The 10,688-nt window shown below is 54.1% G+C and overlaps 1 protein-coding gene across 1 annotated transcript in view; it reads right to left on the bottom strand.

Moving 5' to 3' along the window:
* Nucleotides 1-8,166: 8,166 nt before the first annotated feature.
* Nucleotides 8,167-10,688, bottom strand: part of CTNNBL1 (catenin beta like 1) — a 47,287-nt gene continuing 44,765 nt past the window's right edge. The window contains exon 16 of the mRNA XM_074553518.1: nucleotides 8,167-8,418. Coding sequence (XP_074409619.1) covers nucleotides 8,330-8,418 — 89 coding nt within the window. The 3' untranslated portion in view covers nucleotides 8,167-8,329. The remainder of the gene's footprint in view (nucleotides 8,419-10,688) is intronic.

Here is a 10,688-nt window from a genome sequence, read left to right as displayed (position 1 = left end):
GATCCCGGCCCGCGCGCACCCCCCAAGTTTTTTTCCCACGGTTCATCCCCAAACTGCGCGGGGCGGGGCCGGGCCCGCCGCGCCCACCCGGGACCCCCGGACCCGCCGGGAACCCCCGATGCTGCCCCGCACGGCCAGGAACCCCAATATCACCCCACCGGGACCCTCCCCTGCTGCCTCGCACGCCAGGAACCCCGGACCCGCCGGGAACCCCCCCGTGCTGCCCCGCACCGCCGGGAACCCTCCCGTGCTGCCTTGCACCACCGGGAACCCCCGGCGCCGCCGGGATTCCTCGCACCGCCCCACCCGGACCCCTGCGCGCCCACTCGGGACCCTTCGGCCCCCCCGTCCCGCCAGGGCTCCCACGCCCCTCGCTGGATCCTCCGCCCCGCACGGCCGGGACTGCCCGCACGGCCAGAGCCCCGCGCACGCACGGGTCCCGCACAGGGAACGGTTTCTCCCTGGCATCCCCGGCGGCCCCGAGCCCCGCGGGGAGAGACCTCGGGCGCCGCCGGTCCCGGCCCGAGAGGCTTCAGCACCCGGGACAGCGCCCGGCGCAGGGCGCGGCTCCGCCCGGCACGGCACGGCACGGCTCGGTCTGGCAGGGCCCGGTACCGCCCAGCCCAGTGCGATCCAGTTGAGCTCAGCACGGCCCCAGAGCCTGTAGAAGCAGGGCCGGAGGGGCAGGGCCCGGCGGGTGCGGTGCCCGGTGCTCCGGCCTCACTTCAGTGCCAGGGCCCAGCTGGGGGCACTTGGAGGGGTTTTTGAAACGTTACAGGAGGAACAAGGACACGCGTCCTCGGTGTATCCTGATCGCTGTCCCCGACCGTGAAGACTCGTCTCAAAAGGAAAAACCTGCCCTGGAGTGGGTTGCAAGCTCACATGCACCCTCAGAGCCCGGCTGGAGTGTGGCTGGTGGCACCAGAGAGAGCTGGAGCAGCCACCCTGCTCCTGACACGAGCAGGATTTCATGGAACCGCTCGGATCCCCACGTCCCTTTGGGTGCATAAATCCTGAGGCCAAACCCACCAACAGTACCAACACTTGCAGAGCTGCGCCTCACAGCGTGTCACAACCACAGCACCAGGACCTGTGCCATTCCTAGACCTCTTCTGAAAAGCCTAAAATTCACCAAGGGGCCCGGTGGTGCCATATCTGTGTCCTAAAGCCTGGCCTCAGCACCAGGGGAGGCACAGAGCAGGCGTCACTCACGCGAGAGTATCTGCATGCAACAGAGCAATCAAAAGGATATTATGTGCTCTCTAGATAAACAGAAAAAAATCAGATTATTTCAGGTGTTTTCTGCCATGAGATGACAGATGTTGGCTGCAAAGAGATGCTTTAAATTGGATTTGAAAATACTGACTGTATTTCCTCAGCCTTCCCTTGGCAGGGCTCCAGAAAGAGTGGGGGGATTCTTCCCATTCCCCTCCAGCAAGGCAGCTCCCTGGCCAGGGAGCTGTGCTGCCTCATACCTGCTTTACTAATCAATAATTAAAAAAAAAAAAAAAAGTTGTACCTGCTGCAGCATTTGCTGCATGTCAGAATAAAGCCTGGCTCAGAGCAGAGCATTGATCTCTGCCCAAGTTCATTACTCCCTCTGGAGTTAAAAGCTGAGGGAAGGAGGGAGCAGCAGTGACAGACAAATGGGCACCACAGCTATGCCCAGCTGCATTTACAAGTTTCCATGGCTGGTTGGGATCAGAGGGTCTCACTCTGGGATGGCAACAGCACCAGTGGCAAAGGACTTCAGGTGTCCTGAGGTGAAGCTGCCTGGAGCTGCTGAGCCAACACAGCTCAGTAAGGGAGCAGCTCTGGGCTGGATCCTGGCAAAGCAAAAGCATCAGATCTCCCAGAGGCATGTGCGGAGGCAAAAACCATGCACTGAAACTGGGGGATTCATGTGCCAAAAGATGGGGTTTGTGAAGCCCTGAAATAGGGGGCTCTTGCACTCAAAGAGAGAGTTCATGTACTGAAAGATGGAGTTCGTGCACAGGGTCAAGTGCGACAGGAGAAGCAGCAAGGACCAAGCACTCGTGTGCTCCACATTTTGGGTGACTGCCCCGGTCTCGTGGCTGCTGTCTGGCCAGCAAGGGAATAAAACCAGGCCCACACTGAGGTGGCAGCTACAAACTCTGCTCCCCCAGACTTGGCACCCCATTATGTGAAGCACCCACCCACAGGTGCAGCCAGAGCAGAGCTGCAGATGTCACCCAGTGGTGACTGCACATTCCAGGCATGGACAGGGGTTCCTGGCTCCATCCCAGCTCCTGCACCCCAACACGAGGGCAGCACATCCCCACGGGAGGCTGAGGCCATGCAGCTGCACCTCGAGGGCTGAAACCTGCCCGTGCACCACCTGAGATATTTAAATCATGTCAGGAGGAAGCAAAGAGCATAAATTCCTCCTGGAGCCAGGAACACCTCCAGAGGCAGAGCCTGAATTAAGACCCATTTCCAGCAGATTTTCTGCCATCACAGTGGATGAAAAACAGGCACTGGGGCTCTGCAGGACCCAGCCGGCAGGGAAGTGCCAGTGCCTGAGTCTGAAGCTCGCTGTGAGGGTTTGGTTCTCCTCCTCAATTGTAATCCATTGAGGCCTCGGGCAGGTGCTGCTGCTGCAGCCCCTGTGGTGTGACAGGGATGCGGGGGGAGGTCACTCGCACACGGAGGCGGGAGCAGAGCCCGCTGCGGAGCGGGTCCCTTATCTGCTCTCTCGTTATTGCTCTGAACAGCCGGCACCGCCCTCACAGGGCTTCTCTTTCAGCAGAACGGGCCCAGGGACTCGCTCTCGAGGATGAAACACTCCTTATCTCTGCCAGCGCCGGGTTCTGCCCACTGCTCAGTGCTGCTCGGGGGGGCACTCGCCAGATGGAGGAAAGCAGCGGGCACTGCCATGCAGTGAAACCACAGAGATCCCAGAGGCACCACATCCACCGTGGGCACGGCTTGTGTGCCTGTGAGGTTTGCATGTGAATTCCCTGGGACACCTGTCCATCAGGAAAAGGCAGCCTGCAAAGCTGGAGGGTGCAGTGGAGTTCAGAAGAGCTGGATGGGGTTGGAAGGGGATGGGGGTCAGCCAGATTGGCAGCACCTCACAGGCCATCAGCCTCAGGGGGACACACAGACCCTGAAGGGCACAAAGAACATCCCTGGGGACACAGCTCTAACCTGGAGTTGCCCAAGGACACACAGAATGAAAGCAAGAACATCCTTCCTGCTGGATCCCAAGTGCTGCTCGTACTCATTCCAATGCAAACACTACATGTTCTGTTTTGACAGCAAAAGCTGCCCAGCAAAGGGAAGGAAAAAACCCTCAAACCCAAACCCCAGAGCTGCTGAAGCACTGGGGTCTGCCTCATGCATTATTTTGAAATTCACCTCTTTAAGGGTTCATGCAGGGCACCCCAAGGCTCAGCACTGAGCTCTCCTGACGTCCAGGAGCCAACGCTGGAATTTGCGTCTGCCTGGGAGAGTGAATTGGGTTGTTCATCTCTCTGACGGGCAGAATAAACACCCTCCACATTGATACCGAGCTCATTTCTGATACTTGTTTAGGGACTTGACAATTCCTGTATAAAAGGATTTCCTTCCACAGCTGAAGTTTGACATTCCTGCATTATTAGATTATTTGCAAAGGTCTGCGTGCGCTGCAGGAAAACAACGCTCCCGCCAGGCAGCATTAGAGCCTGCTCCTGCACAAATCATCCTGGGCACAGCCAGCCATGGAGGCAGAGCCTGTTGGATCCCCTGGAGCAGGGAGGGAGCAGCCAGGGAGGCAGCGAGTGGGAGCTCAGGTGAGCAAACACAACCCACCCACCCACACCACGACAGCCGCAACAGCATCAAAACTAACAGACCCAGCAGGAGAGGGGTTCTGGGGCACAGCCCTGCCCAGTGGCATGACCTGGCTGGGAGAGCAGTGGGAGCATTTCTGGGCAGGGACACGCGGTGTTTTTGTCCCCCTGCCTGTTTTGGGATGGTCACAGCCCTGTGTCTCTGGCTCCCCATGCTGGGGAGCCCTGGGAGTCCCAGCACAATGTGGGAAAGGCAGCAGGAACCCCACACCCCCAGCACATGGGGGCTTTGGGACTCAAAGGCCTCTGCCCAGAGCAGCCCCTGCACAGGGAAGCCTCCAAAGCATAAAATTCAGAAGAAAATGACTTGAAAAGAATTATTTCTTCAGAGAACTCAAGCCCGTTTCCAGGCCATTAACTCCTTCCTCTGCAGAACCCACCGCCAGGTTCCTGATGGAGAGGAGCAATATCACAGGTGTCCATCATTGTGGAACAGTTCCCTCTTTCCAAACAATTAAGCACCAAAAAAATTAAATGTAAAAAAACCAAACAAAAAATACCACAAAGCAACCAGCCCTTCCGCCTCCAAACAATTTCCTGCCCCAAGAGAAAAGCTTTCCCTGAGAGCAAGGCCTTAAAAGAAAAAAAATATTTTACAAAATCAATAGTGTAAGTGACTTATTTCGCAGCTGATGGTTTGCTCCCAGTGCTGCCAGCCTCTCACTGTATTTAGCACAGCCTCAGTCCCTCCACTGGGATATCAGGAGATGTTCCTCAGACATGATTTACACTCATTTCTCCCCGTTTAGGGAGGCTCAGCCGGGAGCGCAGCTGAAGATGGATTTGGACACACAGTGAGGATGGTTGGTGCCTCTCTCCCGTGGCCAGGGGGAAATGCCATCAGCTCCTGCCACTCCCAGCAGGAGGAATCCAGTGCTCCCACCCTCCTTGACACTGCCAGCACTGGGGCTCCCACTGCATGGATGGTGTCACCATCCCTCTCCCTCCCCCTTCCCCAGGACTTGCACCAGCATTACCCCAGCCCCAGCCAAGCCCTGCCTGGCCTCAGCCCAACCAAACCCCACCAGGGCAAGCACCTCCATGGAGCAGAGGAATCCACAGACTGAGGACAGCATCTCCCTCATCCTTTGCTGCTTTCCTGCTTTTAAATCCTGCTCTGGTGCTCAGCAGTGTGGTACCGAAGGCTGCAGAGCCCTGATCACAGTCCAGATGTTGGGGTGACAGGCTCATCCCTGCCTGCAGCAGCCACTGCCCACAGCTGGTGTCAGCCTGGGGGATCCCCAGGGCTCGGAGCTCCCCCCACTGCACCCCAGGATCCTGCTGCAGAGGGAGGTGTGAAGCACCACGCTGAACAACACTCTGCCAACTCCTTTCTCCTGGAGGGCAAGATTCCTCCTTCCCATCACCAGAGTACCCCATCCATCATGTTCCCTCTAATTACCTTCTCATTTACCTCTTTAGTCAAATCTGTTTACAATCAGAGATGAGAAAGCACAGCCCAGGGAGGGGTACAAGGGGGAGGGGTCTCTGTCCCTGCATGTTTTGCTGCCCTGTGCAGAGGCTGGCCTGGTACTCTGAGAGCAGAGGGGGCAGGGGAGTGTGGCTCAGCACAATGAGGGCTCACAGAGGAGCCAAGGCCACCAGGCTCCTGTCACCACTCCCTGCCATCACTCCCAGCAGCCCAGAGTCCCACAGGTGCTACCTGTGGGTTGTGCCAGTCCTGCACCCTCTCCCAAAACCCACATTTAGCTCGAAAGCCAACAGTGATGCTGCTGTTCCACACCTACAGAACCAGCAGGGTTAAAGCAGGGCACAAATCCCCCTGTCTGCAGCCTATGACTGCTTCCTCAAGGAAATCTGTTATTAGCTCCACCTTTTAATCCTCCCTCAATTACAATAACGTCATTCTCCACAACTGCCAAGACTCGGGGTGCCCATCCTCACACCTCTTAGGCTTTTCTGTGCTGCTCAATATGACAGCACAAATGAGCTGGCTAGGAGCAGCACATTAAGCTGAATAATTACCTTAATTAATAACAGTGTGCCCAGGTAGGCCCCCAGCCTCTCCCAAGGACCAAGGCAGAGGATCCAGTCTTTCCCAGCAGTGGGGTGTGGGGCCAGAGTGTGGGTGCATGGCAGGGCCTGCAGTGATTACAGGATCAAAATCAAGTGGGCTCCTTTGGAGCAGTGGGGTTCCTCCCTCTGAAAGAGCTTGGAAATTAGAAGAGAATAATTCCTCATCCACCTTGTAAAAGCCCGATTTGCAGGAACCATCTCTGCACAAATTCTGCAGCAACATCTGGAGCACCCTCATCCATCACAGGGACAGTGGCTGGGCTGGGTGGGATGAGCACACTGCCATTCCCTAACCCCACAAATTCTTCTTTCAGCTGGGGAACACAATACTCATGGCAAGGCACTCCTGTTCCCCAGGGGCAGCACCACAGCCCTGAGAACTGTGAGGGACAGAGCAGGGGTGGCACCTTGTCCCCAGTCCCACAGAGGGAACACCATCTCACCTCACAGGACATTGCTGAGCCCAGGCCCCACCACAGGCTGTGCCTGTTCCCTCTCCTGATCCAGGACAGCACTGACTGCTGGCAGCTGGAGCAGTGCCAGGACCCTTTCCTGCTCCCCAGGGAACCCACACACCACAGCACCACGCTTTTGGCTCCTCCAGCCCCTGTCCTTTCTGCAAGAGCTTCCAATGTGAGTTCACGGGCACAACCCCCCGTGGCAGTGACCAACATTTCACTCCCAGCAGATGCTGAAGGAGGTTTTCCCCATCTGAGAGGAGCCAACTCAGAGCAGGGATCATGCACTGCACTCCCACAGCAGCTCACCAGCTGTGCATGGAAATGATCACAAGTACATACACACATGCAGCAAACAGCAAAACCAGGTTTAAAATGGGCACTCAGATTTATAAACTTACCTTGCCCTTATGCAGTTCACTGAAGTTTTCTCAAGACCTTCCCTGCCCTTTTCTCCCCCAGATACACAGCCCCACTTCTCACCTGAAGCTGTTCCACATTCACTAAGTCCCCTTTCTGCCCTGCCTCAAACTTTCTGTCTGAGATCCCTCCCTTTCTCCTCAGCTCCTCCAACACAAGCACAGTGTGAGGGCACAGCCAGTTGTCTTCCAGGGGAAAACAGAGACCAGCTCTGACCACAACTCCACTGGTGAGGAAAGGGAATGATTCCCAGAATCAAGTAAAAACCTAAACACATCTGAAAGCTAAAGGAAAAAACACCTCTAAGGAAGCAGATTGAAAACAGAAGAAAGAAATGAGGAATTTGACAAGTTCTGCACAAAAGAAATATATTTTTGCAGCTTTTTGTGGCTGCTGAAGCCACGACTTCCATGCTGATGCCCTGAACACCAGTGTTCAATAGCACCAGGCCAGCAGTGCCTGTGCAGGGAGGATTGAAGGAAGCCTTTAAGCTTGCCTGACAATGCATTTTTCTTGGAGATAAAAAATGAATGCTGCCAGCATGCAAATCTCTCTAAATTAGGCACGGCCCAGCTTGCGGGAGCCACGATGGCTTGTGATGACAGTCATTAACTTCAGCAGCAGAAAAGAGGATGCAGGAAAATATCCTCTGCTACTTCCCATCCCAGCTGGGAGTCCCGGCTCAGGGAAGCACTGAGTCTGGCACAATGACACCCAAAACCACACTGTGGCTGATGAGAATGAGCTGTGGCTCCTTTCCCTGGGGCAGGCAGGGCCATCCCTCTGCTCTCAGGGACTTGCTGCTGCTCCAAGAGCCAAGCTCCCTGTCCAGGAACCACAACACTGCTTTTCTACTGAACAAGCACAGCCAAGAGCAAAAACTGACAGTGAAAGCAAGGCAATGGAATTTGGGCATGTCACTGCTTACCTCCCCTCACTCTTAGTTTCTGGGTAAAACCCCAATGGACTCATTCCCTCTTTAGGAGGGAACAGTGACCAGCCTGTGCCAGAACCTACTTTCAATTCCCACTCATCTTTGGGAAGACGTACCAGGAATGGCTGATGTGGCAAATTCCTGGATCTCAGTGCCACTGAAGAAGGGATGAACTGGACACACACCACCACCTCAGCCTCCCTGGTTCCCATCAGAGCAAGGGTTGTACATTTTCATTAATGGATCAGGCTGGAATAACCTGCCAACAGTCTATCGAGCCAGGCAGGCTTCCTCTCTGCCCTCCCTGCCACACATACATTTGTATTGTTTCACACTGATCCTTGGCAGTTTGATTTAGGGGGAAAAAGATAAAAAAGATGAGAACCTCATGCTGGCTTTGTGCTGGATATGCAGCTGCAGCCCCACTCACAGAACACTGCTCAAATAACAAACCAGCAACTAAAAAAAAAAGCAAACTATCTTTAATATCTCCCAAATCCCATTTAGAAGCAGTTTCATAGAAACATCACTTTGATCGTGCAAGAGAGGCTGGAGGAGGGGCAGGAGGAGGGAGCACTGGCGCCAGGTCCTTGTGGGCAGACACAGAGGTGTCTCCCAGGGCCTCAGAAATTCTCCAGCAGATCCAGGATCCGTTTCTGCTCGCTCTCCCTGAACTCCTGGTTCTTCCCGTCCCCGATGTTCTCCGCGTACTCTGCAGGGAGAGAGAGAGCACAGGGACACAGGCTTTGAGTGCCACAGCAACAAACAAAGGGCCACAACTCCTGCACACACCACAGAGGAATCTACACCCACACTACTGCAAACAGCCACACGGGAATTAATGCAAGGAGCATTGATGGTTTTCCTGCCCATCCCCAGGGTTAAAGCTTTGCATAACAAACACCTGCTGACACTCATTAAAGCTTCTGTGGCAGACAGACACAGAGAACTCCCTGCTCTGGCCCAAGCAGACAGCAGCACCCAGGAGCACCCATTCCTTGGCATGGGAGTCATGGCATTATGCCCAAGAAATGCCAACAGTACCATAAATCACTGCAAATCATCAGCTTCCCAGGTCCCTTTGGACACTGGGTGTCATCAGGGAAGGTCAGGCGGGGTCTGTGACAACTGTCAATCATTCCCAGCCCTGGGTTTACCCTGCTGGCTGTCCAAGCATCCTGAATGAGGATTTTTGCCCAGGAGACCCCAATTCCTCCATCTACCCAGTGCTTTTAACCACACAGAAGAAAAGCCACCAGTTGAGATTTAACTACAAACTAAACTACTTGTCATCAGGCAGAGGACACCAGACCCTGACCACAGTCATGCCCATCCATGTACATGGCCAAACAGCACAGAACTAAACATTCCCTCTGTAGCTCTCCTCCCTGATATTCATTTGGAGCTGGCAGCTCTCATCCCCTACCAGCTCCCTCCTTCCTGCAACCAGAACCTGCATTTTCAAAGATGGTTTAAAAAGAAAATATGAAAAGCAGGTTCTGAGCTGCAGAAGCAAGGAGCTGAACAAATCTGAGGAATCAGGAGCAGGATGATAGTTAAGACAGCACTTCCCTGCCTCCGCCTGCTTGCATTCTTTCCCTTCTTCCAAACAAACAGAACAGCTTGTATTCAGCACTGAATGGTAAGTTGCTGCAGAAAGTTTGCTTTAATATTTATACATTTAGCACAGCTATACGCTCTGAGCTCCATCAAAGCCTTTGTTACAGGAGCACTGAAAGCAGTGAGGACAGGCAGAAGTTAGCTGATGTGGGAGTCTTCCCTCCTGTGTGTACACACACTCTCTCTCCATGTAAAAGCAGTAGAGTTCTTTACCAAGCCTCTGGGAAAATATCTTTAATATTTATAAATTGCTCCGGTACCTGTAACATGAGCAGGTGGTAATGCTGTGGTTTGCTGCAGGTGAACCTGAGCTGCCCACTGTCCCTGCAAAGGGACCAGATCAGGGCATCTTCTCTCAGTGTATGAGCTGCTCTGCACAGCTCTCAAAAGCAGCAGAAAGCTCCTGCAAGGAGGGATTCCCTGTATCCTGTGCATGGACTGATTGCTGGGAGGCAGCTCAGCCCTGCGGGCTCTGGGCTGGGCTGGGGATCCAAACTCAGGCAGGAGATGATCCCAGTGCACAGGGATGGGGTCCCCTTCTTAGCTCAGGCTCCCCTGTCCCCTCAGGCAGTACCAGAGCCTGAGTACTGGGGCTCCTGGAGGAGCAGCCCCTTCCATGCTCCATCAGGGTAAGTGCCTCTGGAACATGGCAGTGGATGTGAATGCTGGAGTTTATTGCAGCCCAAGGGCAACACTTCCCACCTGCAGTGGCCTCTCCAAGCCCAGGTGAGGGACAGCCATGGTTTCCAAGCCTGGCACATCCAGCAGCTCTGCCCCCAGCTGTAAGGACGGCCAGACTGCCTGGACTAGGGCTGGAGCAGGGAGCCACTGAGTGCCACTAATGGCACTGCCCTTCCTTTGTACTGGGAGATCACCCAAACAAAAACAAGACACAAATTCTTCTTATCTTGTCCAAAAGCTCAGCATTTCTCCTTTTAAACATCTAGGCTTTGTAAGACTAAAACCCCTGTTAATCTAAGGCAGAATGTTTACTGGGTTATGACAGCTGCTAATGCTCATTTGAAGCATTAGCAGCTTGAAGACACCAGATAAAACCCCCAGAACCAGGCTTAAAAAAGTAAATCTCCAACTGAGATTTTATGTATTTACTTTTTTATTTAAAATTCCACCACTTCACTGAGACTGCTAAAAAAAAATCAAATGTAAGCTGCTCCTGCCAACAGTTAACCAGAGCTTACACACTGCTGTAGCTACACAAAGGGAAAGGGCCCAAGATTGGTTTCTGCTTCATTAGACAAAATACAATGGTTACAGAACAGTAAAAATCAATTGGGAAATACTGAGGCTTGTAATGGATATTGGAAGCTCTGGAGCCTGCACAGATGGAGGCACCGTGAGCCA

This window comes from Zonotrichia albicollis, chromosome 17 (assembly GCF_047830755.1).
Source record: "Zonotrichia albicollis isolate bZonAlb1 chromosome 17, bZonAlb1.hap1, whole genome shotgun sequence".
NCBI lineage: Eukaryota > Metazoa > Chordata > Aves > Passeriformes > Passerellidae > Zonotrichia > Zonotrichia albicollis.
This window is presented reverse-complemented; position numbering and strand designations above follow the sequence as displayed.